The 17561-nt window shown below is 37.8% G+C and overlaps 2 protein-coding genes across 5 annotated transcripts; one reads left to right on the top strand and one right to left on the bottom strand.

The window, feature by feature from the left end:
• Positions 1-397: 397 nt before the first annotated feature.
• retreg1 (reticulophagy regulator 1) lies at positions 398-13430 on the bottom strand. Of its 4 annotated transcripts, none has more exons than XM_057334764.1 (9): positions 13144-13430; positions 12225-12331; positions 11874-11904; positions 4594-4720; positions 4421-4505; positions 3935-4078; positions 3718-3788; positions 3470-3593; positions 398-2192 (listed from the first exon to the last, which is right to left on the bottom strand). In XM_057334764.1, exons 1-9 carry the CDS (start codon positions 13371-13373, stop codon positions 1738-1740), a joined length of 1374 nt encoding a protein of 457 aa, XP_057190747.1. In that variant the 5' UTR covers positions 13374-13430; the 3' UTR covers positions 398-1737. The 4 variants fall into 4 exon arrangements, with proteins under 4 accessions (XP_057190747.1, XP_057190748.1, XP_057190749.1 ...); XM_057334765.1 differs by having other exon boundaries at positions 3956-4078; positions 13144-13429; XM_057334766.1 differs by having other exon boundaries at positions 13064-13171.
• A 1895-nt stretch (positions 13431-15325) lies between these two features.
• Positions 15326-16163, top strand: rnf182 (ring finger protein 182). The gene has a single exon (XM_057335145.1). It carries the CDS (start codon positions 15418-15420, stop codon positions 16159-16161), a length of 744 nt encoding a protein of 247 aa, XP_057191128.1. The 5' UTR covers positions 15326-15417; the 3' UTR covers positions 16162-16163.
• The last annotated feature ends 1398 nt before the right edge of the window (positions 16164-17561 follow it).

Below are 17561 nucleotides of genomic sequence, written 5' to 3'. Positions count from 1 at the left end.
AATGATGAAAAGTTCTCATATGGTATAAACATTATACCCCAAATCCCACATAGTGATTTACAGTCTGAAGCGTTAAAACTTGACTATGCTGCTGACTTTAGGAAATGTTTAGGTGATGTATGGTTGGTGTTGTTTGAGGTGCTCCACGGTGCTTAAAATGGGCAGTTTTATGGGGACTGAGTCTCCCCTTACCTGGTAAACCATCAGTGAAAGTGCTCCATTGTTTATTAGCATCTGGATAAAATTTAATATTACCTGTAATACTGAATTAGGTAACAAGCTATAGCTATATATTTGAAAACATTTAAGATCTTTTCAAACAAGTCAATTAATATACATGTCTTCAACTGTAATCCTCATCCTCAGGAAAGAAACGAAAGAAGAAATTAATGTTCAATCATACGGTTTTTAATTACATTCTTGATATTGTTTATGTACAACCATATTTTGCAGTCATATAAGGCAATCATATGTGCATGGCAGCAATCTAAAAGGAGACACATACAGTATAGGAAAAAGTACTATATTTAAATAAAAAAATCCAACTGACATTAATTCATATTTATTTTTAGACAGCATTCATTATGAGTGGCAAAAAAAAGAAGTGATTTGTGAAACCCATGTTCATTTAGTCACAGTCGGAAAGTGGCTGCTGATCCGTGTCAAACCAAAATTCATCATTAATAATACATCAGTAGTTTGTTAGAAATAATACATTTAGATATGCATTAAACACCAATCTCACTGTGAACAGAAATGTGGTCTTGGATATATCTTTAAGTAAAGAGGCATTTACGAATAATAGGCCAGGTCTCTTTCTTACAGAAAACAAATGGATAGTTCATCAAAGAATAAAACTTCTGTCATAAATGACTCACCCTCAAGTCATTCCACAACCGTAAGACCTTCATTTATTTTCTCTGAGTTAATTAGAAAATTAATGAGAAAATTAATTTGTGTTCTGAAGATGAACAAAGGTCTTACGGTTGTGGAGTGACTTGAGGGTGAGTAATTCATGACAGAATTTTCATTCTTTGGTGAACTATCACTTTGAAATATTCCTTATCAGAAAGATAAACAATAGATTACAGATTAACAGTTCATGGGGATTTGATATATTTTTGGTTATTACATTTGACTGAAAATGAACCCTTTAAATTAAGAGAATTAAATTAACTTGCTTATGAAATCAAATCTGTTCAGCTTTGGTGTGTGTTTGCTCTAGTGCCTTGTATCACTCTAAAGTAAGGTGCAAATAAAACAATACAAATCTAACAATAAACAAAACAGAACTATCCATGCAAGGGATTACATTAGCTTTTCAAAAATCCTTCATGAGAAAATAAAAAATAGAAAACAATGTCAAATAGAAATTTCTGCTGATTGTCTATTAGTGGGAGGCTTTAAGATGAAGAGAAAAACAATTTGGCAGCAAAACATGAAATATTCTGCATCTACCAGCCTTTTAACAGCTAAACATTACTCTGGTCCATAACCCTCTGGTCTTTGAAAGGTTGATGGGAAACATCTACAATAACCCACTCAAATGAAGCCACTATACACCCCCCCCCCCCCCATACAAATAACCTCCCTCCCCAGATGACTTTTATTTTTTATAGCAAATTAATTGAATCACACCAGCACAGTAAAAACAGTGGATATAACTCTGGACCATTCCCTGTAAACCTTCCCACCCACATCCCATCACAGAGGGAAGCGGAAACCCTCTAAATAAGATCAGTTTCGTCCCAGTAGTTTAGAGAGAAAGCCTGAAGGTTTACTTGGCTTAGACTGATTATTGCGGTCTGCCCTGTCCAGGCCCAGCTCCCCCTCCAGCTGTTCCAGCTCTGATTGGTCCAACAGCTCAAAGTCCTCTGCCTCGCTGTCTGATTCCTCAGCCAGTGCCTGGACCAGCGCTGGAGGTACGGCGGCCTCCAGACGTTCCTGCATTGCTGCCGTGACTGCTGCCGTAATCATGTCTCCTGCTAGCCTCTGCATAACCTCAAGGGGTTGGACTGTAGGTTCTTCTTCTGACTGTGTGGGCCCATACCTGCTGGGATGGGACAGAGGGGTGGGCATTCCAATGCTCAGATCTTCATCATCCTCTCCATTTGTCCCCAAGCCATTGTCCAGCGAGGGAAACTCAGGCAGTCCACCTGTGAAGACCTCCTCATCACTTCTCCGGTCTGAGTCTACGTTAGAAAATAGAAAATATTACAAAATAAATGATAGAAAACATTGACAGTCAAAAAGAACAATGAAGACCTAAACTTAATTTTTTTGCAGTATACTTTATGGCAACATAAGGCGGTTAGTCACAACATTTGATTTATGACACGATTCACAAATAACACATTCAGTTTCACAAAAAAGTAAAACGTTATTTATAAATAAATGACCCGTCAGAGAGTCTGTTTTGTCATTTGCTGATAACACACACAATGGTGACTTAGCAACATAAAAAATGTAAAATTTAAATATGCTGTATTTATTCATATTTTGTAATTGTATTATATTTTGATTATATTTTATTATAACACACAGCCGCATTTAATCAGCATTTCTAGATTCTAGATTATGGTCATTCCAGTCCAGTGTCTGTTGAATTTCAACAAAATGAAACCTCAGGAATGTGAAAGACTAACAGATTGACAAGACACATGAAAACTGTGATAAAAATCAAGGTTATCACATAAAAAATGGAACTTTTCCTAAATACATGTACAAATATTACTGTTGTATTGCTTAAAAGAGAAAATGAAGAGTTTTCTTCGCAGTATTTGAGGTCTGACAAAATACAGAGCATATTTTTTGTTATTTTGACCTGTTTCTCTAGTTTTCATTTTCTTAAGATAAATGCACATAGAAATAATCTTTTTATTTTAAATGTGGGAGAAATATTGTGAGTAGTTCACAGAATAAAGCAAACATTATCATTTTACCTGAACACATACCTGTAAATAGTAAATGTAAAAAAACTGAAAATAATTTTGAAATCGTCTCCTATTTTTTATTTGTTAATAAAATGTAGACTATATTGATTATATTAATTAATATATATTTTAATCTATTCATATATTTATTAATCGAACATGTTAACCAGTGCCAGAAGGTGACTGCACCTCTTAGACTTGACAAATCATTAAACTACAACACATACTTCATATTCACACACTACTGTACATGGCAAAACGTATACCAGATACCAGGCAGGTACCAAAACACTGCCAAAAACATGTACATGTAGAACATTTCATTAAAAAAACATTGGGTATTTTCAATATAGCACAGGTCTGGGTTTTGTGCAGGCCATTTCTTTAAGGAGCTCGACCGCAACATTTGGATATTGGGGATTGCACAGCTGTGTACACTTGATTATATGTGAAAGTCTGTACAGACTGTAGCTGAAATAGCTAATAGCATTCTTTTGGCCATTTTGTGTATATTTCTGAAAGATAATAGCGTTTACCGTCTGAGTTTTCTGTCTGAGGCGTGTGTCCCTCTGAAAGGTTAAATGTACCATTGTCAGTCCATGTTACTTCAGAGACCTCTGTGTCTGATATCGACAGCTCTTTGCACACGGTGGAGTCCATCTGAAAGAGATTGGTTCAATATCAGTTTATTCTCACATAGACAAATTGGGTAATGCTCACAGTTTTTAGTGGCTAATCATAAACATGTGAGTAATAATAGCCAGCCAGTTGTATGATAGCTGACCTTTGGGAAAAGGGAAGACAGATCCGCTTCAATGCTCTCTTTCTCGACTTGTGACTGAAGTATCCTTTTCTCTAGGGTATGAAAGGATAGTGGAGAATGCAAATCCGACATTACTGTTATGAACTTTATGAACAAATTTCCCCTGGTGCTGGTTTATGCTAGTCACCTCATCAAGGAAATAATGTAAAATTCAGATTTGTAACTGCTTCGCATTTACCGTTGTGTCTCCGAGACGTACCATGATTCTCCTTGATTTTCTGAAAAAACTCGCCCACTCCAAAGTCCAGTTTCTGCAGAACTGGTTCCAACCACATCCCAAACTCATGTGATGACACCAAGGGCCAGAGAAAAATGCCCAGCACTGGAGTAAACAGATGCAGAAACTATTCATGTGCGTGTCATGCTTACCAGTGTGTTTATGAACCTGCTGACGGCTGGGAACCAGAGACTGAGTGAATGTCGTCATAGTTACACTATTAGGAATCCACTATCACATGTCAGGTGTTCTAGTTCATTCTTGTGGTAAACCCAGGAAAGGGTGTTCACTTTGCCAATAGCAGCACGGATATAATAATTCTTAAACTTAAAGAGCTGAACAGTGCAAATGTTATTAACGTATGTGTATGTCAAGAAAATACTAAGGCACTTTACATAAGATAATAATTAGCGAGTGTTTTTGAGTAGAACCAACTTGGGCACTTACCTAAGATGTATGAAATAACAACCCCTGGAATGTAACGGCCAAGTATTGCCAGAAACGAACACATACTGCATACCAGCAGACAGAACTGTGGTAAGAGACAAATACAGCGTTTAATATTCCAGCACTGCTTCATACTGTACTGCACAAAGAGTCCACAGTCAATCCATCCGTACCTTGCCTGGATTCTGCTGTTTAAAAGAGGAAGTCTCCTCAAGGAATAGTTTGAAGCTCATCCAGGAGTCTGTGAATGGAGATCCTGATGCAGACTTGCCCTCCTGGACAGAGTCAATGACCTCCCAGCTAAAATTAAACACACCACATGACATCAATAACCATATTTATGAATTTAGACTTTGCTCTTTTTTTTTTATCTTGAACTTAACATGTGTTCAACGGTATATTAATGTTAAATAAATCTTTTTTGCTATTTCTTTACTCTTTCTTGGTTTTTGGAGTCACAGGAACCATTTGCTTTCTTTTAGTAATAGCAAACTTGAGGAAACTCTGTAGTGTGGAATCTAGGGCTGCAACAACTGTTGTCAACGAATTTCATTATCGATTAGTTGGTCTGTGACGTCACTCACTTGCGAGCTGCGCAGTTATAAATCAAGCGCGTCTTCTTCACTTTTAAATGTCCCTCCGTGCAGCATGAACTGCACAGTTTTAAAGTTAAACTTCTCTCTCCGTGCAGCACGAGGTGCGCAGTTTTAAAGTCGCGTGCAGCACGAGGTGCGCAGTTTTAAAGTCGCGCGCGTCTCTCCGTGCAGCGCGAGGTGCGCAGTTTTAACGTGTCTCTCCGTGCATGCGTCTCTCCGTGCAGCACAAGTTGCGCAGTTTTAAAGTCAAACTTGTCTCTCCGTGCGCGCGTCTCTCCGTGCAGCGCGACGAGGTGCGCAGTTTTAAAGTCGCGCGCATCTCTCCGTGCAGCGCGAGGTGCGCGGTTTTAAAGTCAAACTTGTCTCTCCGTGCAGCGCGAGGCGCGCAGTTTTAAAGTCGCGCGCATCTCTCCGTGCAGCGCGAGGTGCGCGGTTTTAAAGTCGCGCGCGTCTCTCTGTGCATCGCGAGGTGCGCAGTTTTAACGTGTCTCTCCGTGCATGCGTCTCTCTGTGCAGCACAAGTTGCGCAGTTTTAAAGTCAAACTTGTCTCTCCGTGCAGCGCGAGGAGCGCAGTTTTAAAGTCAAACGTGTTTTGTATGCATCTTTTAAAGCCGCGCAGTTTTAATGTTTAAAGGGGAGTTTTAAATTACTAAATTAAAGATTATATTTGTAAAACCCAATTTGTGGCGTTTGCACTTTGCAAAGTACATTATAGGTGAAATACCCTGATTTGGGGGTTTATTTATATCAGAGGTGGTAAGTAAGGAAGTACACTTTTTGTACTATACTTACGTATTATTTTTTCTGGATACTTTACTGTACTTCACTACATTTGAATGACAAATATCTCACTTTAAATGATACAAAAACATTTCTTTGGCCAACCGCCCCATCCCTCCCACGTTTGGGAGAGACTATTGTTGGCTGCTTATAATATGACACACCTGAATCAACTCAGCCTTGGTGTGTTAATTAGGAGACATCCACAACATTTTTGGAGAAGGCAAATGAGTTCAGTTGTGTATACTTTTCCCATCTCTGGTTTAGTCATTATAAGCAAAAGATCTAATTAAACTTTTTATCCGATTAATCGATTAATCGAAAAAATAATCGCCCAACTAATCGATTATCAAAAGAATCGTTAGTTGCAGCCCTAGTGGAATCTATGCTATACTGTAATGTGCATTGAGTTTAAGGTCATTACATGTTTTGGAATGTCCATACAAGATGTGTAACTACATTTTATTAAGACAAAGACATTATTAAATTAACAATTATGTTATGCCATATGGGTTATCTTGCACTTGGAGTCTTCAATCATATGAATGCACAAACAATTAAGCAAAAGATTTTTCAACAGACACTCATTGAAACACATTCAATTTTAGATTTAACTAAATCAGTTGAATTAAATGTCTATAACAACAGCATTACAGCGTGCAAGCTTTTGAAGATACCATAAGTGTGTACGGTGCATGTGTGAGATACTTCCCAGTCTTAGTTGTGATCCAGTTACAGCAATGAGCAAGAGGATTGTTTTCACTTAACACAACAATAGATTCATGTGATAATTGAAATCAAGTCGACTTGGACATACCTGATTTATAAATGGGCGGTCCATGCATTGAAATTCTTGCCTAATTTGAGGACGCGCCTTCTTTTATTGTTTCTATGATGCAAGATTTTATAATATTGATGTGGTACGCTGCACGTAAAGACCCTACTGACAGCTTAAGCTTGACAAACATTTTCACTTCGATAAATCACATATCAAATTTTCTTTGGACCCTTTGGGTTTACGTTACATCCGATGTAACATGGGGTGTTTAAATATGTTTTGTTTTGGAAACAAGATCATTTTTTCTAAAAAAAGAATCCAGCAGTGGGCCGCTAATAATAACAAATAAAAATAGAGTAGATATTTCATTGGTCAAACCTTGATCTTTTGGCTTTGAATGAATTAGCATGACTTTTGGGATGAGGCATCTGAGACTTTCTTGGCACCGGGTAAGCATCTATTAACAGGCAGCCTGTTAATGCCCTTTATCTTGTATTATGCCCCCTCACAGCTGTTGCCCTGCATTTCCCCTTGTCAAAAACACAACAAACAACGCCCTCTAGAGTGCCTAAATGTGTTCAAAAATATTAAACACAAATCAGGTGTGTTTAACAAAACATGCCAAGCAATTCGATTCTAGTTGTGTTTCCTGCAGGTCAAAAGGCTGTCACCTCTATCATTGCTGTAACATGTTTCCCCACCGGAGGTTTCCTATTAACGGGGGGCACATGGAGCGCGTGTGACTATGAGGCAACAGAGCTCACATTAGCATTTCACCATCGAGCATGTGGCTGATACGGATTATTTAGGAAAGAGAGCTTGCCCAACTCGGACCAGAGCTGATGACTGGAGACCAATGAGGTGTGATACCCACATGATGCTGTTGGCCTTGTAAAATCGTGGGGGGATTTAGTCACATTACATCTTTCGTTACGAGGTATAGATGGCTGTTTGGAAAAACTAATAGCTGACTGGTGCCATGTGGTGTTTGATGGTCGACACTATTTGAAATCAAACTGCTTGCCATTTTTCCTATTGGTAGCTTCTAAGTGAATATGTTGCCGACACTCACCAAAAAAATATAATTTCTTTAGAAGGTTTAAAGGTATAGTTCACCCAAAAATGAAAACTCTGTCATCATTGACTTGTGTTGTTTCAAACCTGTATACATTTCTTTGATCTGACAAGAAGAAACATTTGGACGAATGTTAGCAACTGACAGTTCTGGGACATCATTCACGACCATAGTAGGAACAATTATTGTATATTTCTTTGTTCTGTTGTACACAAAAGAATATTTTGAAGAATGTAGGAAAGCAAACAGTTCTGGGGCACCTTCGACTGCCATTTAAATTTTTTCTACCATGGTAGTCAATGGGGTATTTGCATACGGGTCGATGACGTACTTCAACTAAAATCTCAGCCAACAATGGCGTTTCGCTTCAGGATGCACATAGGATTATGATCAACAATATCTTTCTCTGTGTTCGACAGAACAAATACATTTATACAGGTTTGGAACAACTTGGTGAGTGATTCATGATAGAATTTTTATTTTTGGGTGAACTATCCCTTTAAGACTTGGTTATGACTTTTGTGAAGCACCTACAACAGGTGACTGTAGACTGTCTTATCCTTAAACAAGCCAAACGAAAAGCGCACTAATATAACGCTAAACAAACAGACCGACAGGAAAAAATCCACATTCTCGAAATATTTGCTAAATCGCAACAGAAAATTCAACAATGTTTTTAACTTGTCTACGGTTGTGCCCACAGCCAGAAACACACTGACAGGTTCCAGCCTGGCATACAAGCACGTATCAATAAGGTCCTTGTGACAATCATCGTGAAATTCCAGCAAGCATATGTTCCAAAACAAGGGCCTGTCATGGAAACCGCTCGGCCCCTGATGTATCTGATGCATGACTGACATTTACAATAATTCAGAACATTCGCATATCAGAAACGTGACACATTTAATGGATATGTTGGTACAGTATTAGCTTTCAAAAGTGATGGGAATCAAATAAGATTAAAAAATACGTATTAAGTATCGCTTGTTGATCAAATCTTATTTAAAAAAAAGTTCTGAGTTCTACATCTCTAGATAAACTAGTTCTAGTTCCTCTGAGGTTCCATTCAGATGATCCTGCGTATCCAAGTATCCAAACAACAACCCATCAATATCAGTACCTATATTTTTTAAATATTATCGTTTTTTACCTCAATGTTGAGCTATGGTCTTCTGCGGTCATCTCAAAAGCTCTAGGTTTCAGCATGAGAAGTGTTTAGACTGTACTTGTTTCAGAAGGTGAGTGTGTCAGCTCGAATCACAACCGAAGTGTTGCATGAAGCCACACCAGCTAGTGTTAATGTTAAGCGTGGCCTGAGCTTCACTATTTCAACTGGTCAAGTCTAAAAATACCATAGTCACATAGCATTCCTCAAGCAGACATCAGACAGATAGCGCTGGACAAGCTGGTGGGGGCATGAACACACACACGTACAAACACTCGAAATAATACCTCCCTTTTCATAGAATGAGACCCTCTGGGAAAAGTATTTTAAATGGGGATAATTTTCTTACGCAAAATAATCTCTAGATGGGTACTCATCTTGGAAATGATCCCTGAACTTGATTTTTCACACTTTTCTCTTAATAATCATCTCTTATTGGTTGAAGGATATTTGGTGCTTGTGACAAGAGGAGGTATTACATTATTTATTTATAAATTAATTTGAATCTAAAATTTGTATTCTCTGATAAGATCTATGAATAGCTCCATTAGTACAAAGATAACCCTTCAGATCTATATAACTTTATTACGTACTTATTTCCTAACTATAGTAATAGCATTATCTATTAATAGTCTTTTTATTATTTAGTCATTTGACTGTGATGAATAGTCTATGCCTGGTCAGTTGGTCAGCAGTTAACTCGTGCCAGTCAGACTTCCTCCAATGAGCTGCTGTGTGTCTAGACACACCTTTTGTTTCCTAGATATGTGATTGGCTTCTTGGTTGGGACACTAGAAAATCCTACCAATGAAAACAGCGAGGAAATGTAAAGTAAGATTATGATAAATCCTAAACACACAAACGGCTGTGTCATTCTGAAGACCCAACATGCCTCTCATGGACAAGCAACAGACTGTGACACAAACTCAAGTTTCACAATACTAAAGTCAACACATGTAACCAAACACGTTAGCGCATATCACAATGTACTGATAAACAAACACTCATCACTTTTATAAGGTATAATTGTTTATAGTGTATTATAATTTTAAGAACTTCCAGTGTAGACCACTGGTCCAGAGGCATTTCCGGTTTCATTTTTACTTATTTTATTTTTAAATCTTACATACATAATTAAATATGTAATAAATATAATAAAATTAATATATTTGATTAACATTTTGATTCGGTGAGAAATGTTCTGTTGGTTGTATTTTGTTCAAACATTTGTGTAGTGTTAAAAAACTGAAACAGGAACTTCTTCTGGACCAGCGTTGAACCAGCGATTGTTTACATCACCCGAAGCGGTCTATACTTTCGGCTCTCAGACCCTTTGATTTTTTATTATTATGTATCATATTTTTTCTTTTTGTGTTATTTAGTAATCATTTTGGGGGAATTATTATTAATGGGGTATATGCACATGGGACGATGACGTACTTCCGCTAAAATCTCAGCCAACTAGGTCACTTCCGCTCTCATAGCACTAAGGGGATTTTTCACTAAGTGATAACGATTTCGTTTAGTGAGAAAACGTTAAAATTTCGGCAAACCGACACCACTACGGGTGAGAATTGTTAAATGGATAGTTCATCCAAAAACGAAAATTCTGTCATCATTTACTCACACTCATGTAATTTCATACCTGTATAAATTTAAAGATATTTGGAAGAATGTTAGTCATTTTCAGTTCCGGGACATCATTGCCTACCTATTATCTATTATTATTTGTAAAAAATTACATTTACTTTAAAGTACGGCTGTCACAATAGGCCTACTAAATTTTTCTACACGATAATCCTGGCCAAAAGATTCATGATGCCATTATTATTTATATCTATTAAAATGTTTTTTTTATAATTTTGTTTATTTTGGTGAATGAACCACACTTAAAATATGAGTAAGGCAGAGAGAATGTTTGTAACCATTGTGGTTCTTAAGGCAAAACTTTAAACAGTTGTTGAATTTATTAAAATATTATCATATGTGTCAAATTAAAAATAATCACTGTTATTAGTGATAATTGTGGTTTTTCATATCACAGTTGGTCAATACTGGTACATTGTGAGACCCCTACTTTTGAAGTTGTCTTTACATTTTCTGTTTTCTTGGTCAAGTCACTTTATGCAAAACATATTTTTTTACCTCAATATTAATGTTTACTGTTCTATTATTTAACACTTACTTTTCTCAAAACTATGGCCTTTAACAAGAAAACAGGACTACAAATTAAAAGTTCTTTGACATACACAAACACAAAAAGTAGGGCGGTTCCTTGATCCCATTACTATGGAAGGACAGGGGGCAGAGGGGTCAGAGCGCAGGGGGAAGACAACTGTTTAAGCACGGCTCACATCAACAGCAGCAGGCAGAAACAAACAAGCTTAGGCAATGCAGCAGCTGTTCTTCAAGCAGCCGATGTTTAATGACGCCTGCCTCACATAAACACCACACTGAGACTTACTGAACTGGCATGTCCTCCCTGACGCACAACGGTGCCACTGCATTTGTTTTCATTATAACTACATAAACAATGACAGGGCAACTCTGGTCAGAGTACAGCATGGCACAACAACCGGATAAAAATAATAGAAAGCCGAAGGCCATTGATAAGGAGTATTGGATAAACTGATCAAGCATTACCTTAATTCAATACGTATACAAAATTAGACTGGCCCTTGAATAATTTCACATGCAAAAAAAGTGAATTAAAAATGTGTTTGTACATTTAGACATAATTTACAAACATGATGAAAAAGTTCAGCGTAGTTTTACGTGCTTTGAGCAGGTTTGCATTGATGTGTTTTTTTCAGGAACTAATCTTGATCCTCACAGTACCATGTGAACTCACTGCCAAACATCTCAAGAGCTCACATGATTGGCTTTATGAAGTGCTGCAGGTCATCAATAATGCCAATTAAAAGGAATAGACCACCCTCTAGTGGCTACAGGACGAACTGCAGAATACCCGAGAAACGCTTTTAAAAATACACAAAATGTTATGAAATAAATATCTTGCATTACGTGAAGTAAAGAGGTGTGCATGCTTTTAACCTACCTGCTTGTCATACTCCTCCATAAAGCAGCTCCTATAAACAGGAAAATCGAAATCAATGGGATCTGGCAGTAATATTCCAAATATAAACAGCAATAAGCGCAGCAGCAAACGCAAGCATGGGCTATGTGAGCTAAAGACATATATGTTTGGCTAGGAGCACAATTTTTGAGAGACAACCCAAACTGTTTAATTATAAGACAAATAGCTTGTACTAAGAACTAGAATGAGCAAGACAATTACAATTTCCCCTGAGACTGGTGACCAACATATCTATACTTGCTGCCATTCTTATGAGTCACCATAGTCGCTTGACACACAATGATGCTGTTATGGTTTGACACAAATCCACACCTCTTGATCTAAAAAGTGCCACATCTCTCATTAGCTGTATCTTCACTAGAACAGCCAGGCACAAAGAGATGATGCTGAACAATCGACATGGACTGAGCGACACCAACCTGTATGGAAAATGAAAACATATATAGTCATTTATACTCCACAGAGACACAACTGAAAAACCTGAAAGAAGACAAGAATTTTTATCAGACATGAACAAAAGTTATAAAAAGCCAAGATTGCCATCTGTCATCACAGTTTTAACAGCATTAAACACCAACTACAAACTCATGTCTTTATATTACAACGTGTGAACAATCTTTGGCATTTAAATCCAGGCTATTGCTTTGAGAGTGAAACTAAAACGGTTATTTGCCTAATTCCAGAAAGGAACACCAAGTTATTCCTGTTAACCTAAATACAGTTTATCCGCATTTATTCAAGCTTTCTTTGACATAATTTAGATCACGTAAATCATTGATACACTGGAAACTTTGCACTTGCATAATTGTATAGAATTGCATTCTATACCATTTTTATTTAATTTTAAAATGATTTTTTATTTATATTTTTGTGTATTTATTTAATAACAGTCGCTCAGTCTTTGGCACAATATTTTACTTATAGAAAAAAGCTGCATTCTAGTCCATTTCGACCACATAGGCTACACAGAGAGAATAGTCTAGGGGAAAATGCCTTTAGGGCTAGTTTGCCAATAACAGTTAGGCCTAATACTGATTTAGTTAGACTTAGATGTGTTGTATATTTGAATACTATAAAATATAAGCCGTATTTTTAATGCAACATTTTATTCAAACTTCAAAATTAAGATGTTTTAAACGTACGTCTATTACCTGCGCATTTTGCATTCAACAATAAGTGATGTCATAGAAATAATTGCACAAGGGAAATTACGCTGCGTCATGTGTCTCACCAAAAGACAATATTTGTAGTTGCGAAGAAAGCGGAAGTCCATAATGGTCTTTTCCAGTTAATCAGCTTTGATATTCGACAGAATGGATTAGTGCCTGCAGAGTGACAGACGCCCGTGGGATGCTCTTCCTCCTTCTCCGCCATCTCTCCACCTGACTTGAGCCCTGCGCTTTTACCCACCGGCTCCACCTCTGAGCCAAGCACGTGGTCACATCCACCCCGATGAGCCATAGCACACGAACGCGCGCCCGGTACAAGCACCTCGCGCGCACTGCCGCCTGCCGTCTGTTTTGTTGTTGTTTTGTCACTGACGTCACTCAGAGGCAGCCCCGGTTCCCATGACGTCATCGCCCAGTCAGCTGTCTGACTCCCATCTGGCTGTTCCTACCTATGATATCACGTAATGCACGGAATTAAAGCCAAATTAACGTACTGTGCGTCATAGTATTTTATATATGATTACCGTTTTCTTAATGCGTTGTTTTCATCTATTATTCTACATTTCAGCATTAGCCATCATTTTACTTTACATCATTAAAGCTTGAATCAATCTTTTGAATCTATTATTCTTTATATGATTTTCAAGTCAGGTCTAAACAATCAATTTTTTTTATTTTACAAGAATATCAGGAACAGCATGTGTAGCTTCTTTAACCATTAGGGCGCAGTGTGCATTACTGTAAAGTACTTACAGAAACAACCCTCACTATTATGCCTACAATGGAACAATTTACTATAATCTGTTTACCATTTACATAGTTCCTAATGTAACTGATTTGTTTAGTGACTATTATTTCAATTATTATTATTTTAAGTTACAAAAAGCTTTTTGAGACCAGGAGAAAGCAATTGTATTCAGCATGACCTCAATGTGAGCCTGGGCCTTAAAAACTGCTGGTCTCCATTGATTTCTATTGCATGGACACAAAACGAATGCAATTCAATTCAAATTTATTTATATAGCGCTTTTCACAATGTGCATTGTTCCAAAGCCGCTTTACAGGAGAAAATAAGAAAAACAGAAAAACACAGAAAAGGTCAAACACAGCACAGCGCATGGTGTTTATAGAACAAGCAAGATCATTCTAGTAAATAATATCTAATAAATGCATCCTCCCGGTGACCAAGCCAACACGGCCCTGTGGCGAGGAATCCAAACTCCAATGATAAATAAATGGAGAAAAAAACCTCGGGAGAAACCAGTCTCAGCCGGGAGGGCCAGGTCCCCTCTGATGTGTCACAGCTGCACTCAGTGACTTTGATTAAAAGTAAATGTTTATGAATAACAGAGAGAGCTTATTAGTTGTTATTTAGGAAATGTCATTTGTTGAAACTTATTAGGTCTAATTTTGTCTTATTTTGTGATCGATATCAGACAACAGAGGAATGTTCCCTATTCAATGGGGACCGACGGTTTTCTATTACCAACATTCTTCAAAATATCTTCTTTTGTGTTCTGCATAAGAAAGAAAGCCAGGTTTGAAATGACATCTAAAATAATGAATGAATTTTTGTGCAAACTATGCCTTTAATGTTGGACTGGTTTCAACAGGGAAGACTTCATTTCTCCAGTAACAAGCAACAGTAATAAAACACACAAGCAAACTGCATTTGCTGTGTATACAGTATGTCATTACTGTAGCTTGTGACTGAACAAATCAAGTCTCCTCTGTTGAAAGTCATTTAGCTCAAGAAAGCTTTCTCTGTCCCTGTCATTTAATAAATCTTATAAAACTCAGCAATTAAAGCGATGGCCTAATTTTTGATGCACTGCTGCACTGGCTGCTAATCAAGATTCCAAACAAAATAGCCATTTAACTATAGGCCTACATAATTAAAGACCTAAACATGTTTATGATCATTCATATTTTGCTTACATTCATGATTCGTCTTGTTTCCGATGAATAGTTTTTATAATTTGCATAGAGCAAGCAAAAAATAAGTACTGTGTGTACCGGAAAGAAGTGTAGTGCCACTAATTGGACTGAATTTCAGTGGTAACAAAAGCTCTGGCTAGAAAATTCCAGCCCTGGTTTTACAGGGCCTGCTTTGTTGCGGTAGTGTTTGTTCTCTACTGCTGTGTTAACAGTTATCTTTTCGGCGGTGGCCTCTCCCCACCATTCCACAGAGTGCAAGAAAGGTTCCGCAGCGCAAACCCGTCCAGAGCTGCACAGGACACCATCCAGACACCAGACGTGACAGCTGCTTCGCCACCATGTTCCCACACAGCTTTGACTACAACCAGCCGATGAGAAAGCGTTGAGAGGAAGATGACATGATGGGACAGTTCCCAGAGGATGTGATGGGTGGCTTCACCACCGAAGAACTGGAATGCAAGATCTGCTACTGTGCTTACAGCCTGTCAAGTCGACGTCCGAAGGTGCTTGAGTGCTGTCATTATCTGTGTGCCAAGTGCCTTGCAAAAATCCTTGATTTGGGTGAAGCGTCTCCCAATGCAGTGGTCTGCCCATTTTGCCGCTATATCACAGACCTTCCTGGAGAGGCCGTGGACAATCTACCAGATGAGTACAACCTGGTGACAGCACTTTCCATCCAGACACGGAAACATCAGAACCTGCTTGAGAGGCCGGGCGAGGTTCTCCTCAGCCCCAGACACCTTACTTCCCTGGTGGGTCACTCTGCCTCGGCCTCCCCGACTTCCATTCGTTCCAATTACGTGGTCATCACCATTATGGAACCTCAACAGGAGGCTGTTATACCACCTCCACGTAGGGATTACCGCTCTTCCAGTCTGGACTCCATGGCCTCCGTTACACAGAGATGGACAGTGTGGAACTGTGCAGCTCTCCTATGCCAGACATTAGCACGGGCTCTGGTTTGGCTGCTGGGTCTGCTCTATTTTAGCTCATTGCCTTTAGGTGTCTATCTACTAATCATGCAGGTTACAACGCTGGGGGTACTGCTGGTCAGTGTGGTTCCTATCAGTCTTCTCATTATTATGGTGTACGGCCTTTGCCAATGTCTCTGCCGTGAGCTTTGGGACTGTGTTCCAATGTAATAACCAAAGCAAAACATTTATATGGTGGATTTTTTGTGACTGGATGTGCCAATGGTCCTGCAGGTTTGTGGAGACTCATCATAAACGCAGAGCATGAATGAAATCTTGAGTACATTACATGTTTTGCGTACATCAAATTGAAATTATGAACAATAAATGAAATAGAAAAGTGCATAGATTTAATACAACAAAATGTTATCTACTTTGACTAAATGATCTACCACATTATGTTTAATAACAGTCTGTATATAATTGTTAAGTGTGCCTACTGAGAGGGAAACGAACAATTCAGTAACTCTTTGTATACTGTAGGTTTACTGATGTAAACCGTTTCTGTTAAAGAAAATAATAAAAATTTGGCTAGATATGTGAAGTCATTGCATGTGTTAACCTACAGCATATACTGAATTGTGAGTGGGTCATATTTTTATGAAAACACAACATAATTCTGTTATGTTTGATATCTTTGATGTTATGTTGTTATTCTATTTTACTTTGCGTGGATGTGTCAGAAGGTTTCAACTATCATTGACCGTTAATTTAACATGTGAATGTTGAATTCCACAAGAATGTTGGAAAATGCACTTTACAGATACAGTTTCCAGAAATATCTTACATTCCAAGACAAAGGTTAAAGATATCAGACATATTTGTCATTATGTCTAAGATCTAAATCACCTGGTACAGATTCTTGAACACAACATTCACAAAGTAACGAAAATAACAAAAATATGGGCGAAAACCCAGCTAAAGTCATTTTTTTGTGACTTACGGTTTTCTATGTAAAATCATAATGTAAAGAACTTTCTGTGAAAATATAATCTTGATATCTTTAATGTTGACTGAGTAAGACCATGTGAAAAACTGAAATCAAACGTTGATGCTCGTTATCTCAGAATCATATTTTGAGACTTTAGACTGGTTTTCACAGACTGGGTCACAATAATTACATTCCACCTTTACACACAAAAAATCAAAAGACTTGTTATGAAAATACTATTATTCACACATTTTATACAGTCTATTTCAATAAATGTTTGCTAAATGTTTATGTAAATGTTTGATGCTGCCCAACCTACAATAGCACTAGGCCTAACCCTGCCTTTAGTTTGTTTACTAATTTGCATGCTAAATCAATAAAACAAACACCAATACACAACAATCATAGTGTATAGTGAATTGACTTGATTCCTTTTGCTAAAAACGACTTAAAAAGTCTGATAGGCCTGTTTGATGTGTGGAAATGTTTGTCCTAACTCGTTCCACACCACTAACGTCCAATTATAATTACAGCCTAAGTTCAAAAATCAAAAGCTGAAATATGCAATTGTCGTGGTGCATTTCCCCTGCCACAACCACCTCGACCACCCATTACAACCTAGGTGTGAAGGTAGCTTGTG

The sequence above is a fragment of the Triplophysa rosa genome, linkage group LG5 (genome assembly GCF_024868665.1).
Source record: "Triplophysa rosa linkage group LG5, Trosa_1v2, whole genome shotgun sequence".
NCBI lineage: Eukaryota > Metazoa > Chordata > Actinopteri > Cypriniformes > Nemacheilidae > Triplophysa > Triplophysa rosa.
This window is presented reverse-complemented; position numbering and strand designations above follow the sequence as displayed.

What these genes read in the sequence shown, in the direction of transcription:
- retreg1 (XM_057334764.1), bottom strand. Translation starts at nt 13,373, where the DNA reads ATGGCTCATCGGGGTGGATGTGACCACGTGCTTGGCTCAGAGGTGGAG. An exon ending in GGCACTTTTTAGATCAAGAG is followed by an intron (nt 11,905 to 12,224) that starts GTGTGGATTTGT and finishes TCCTGTTTATAG; the next exon opens with GAGCTGCTTTATGGAGGAGT. An exon ending in TACGTCTCGGAGACACAACG is followed by an intron (nt 3,789 to 3,934) that starts GTAAATGCGAAG and finishes TTCATACCCTAG; the next exon opens with AGAAAAGGATACTTCAGTCA.
- rnf182 (XM_057335145.1), top strand. Translation starts at nt 15,418, where the DNA reads ATGATGGGACAGTTCCCAGAGGATGTGATGGGTGGCTTCACCACCGAA.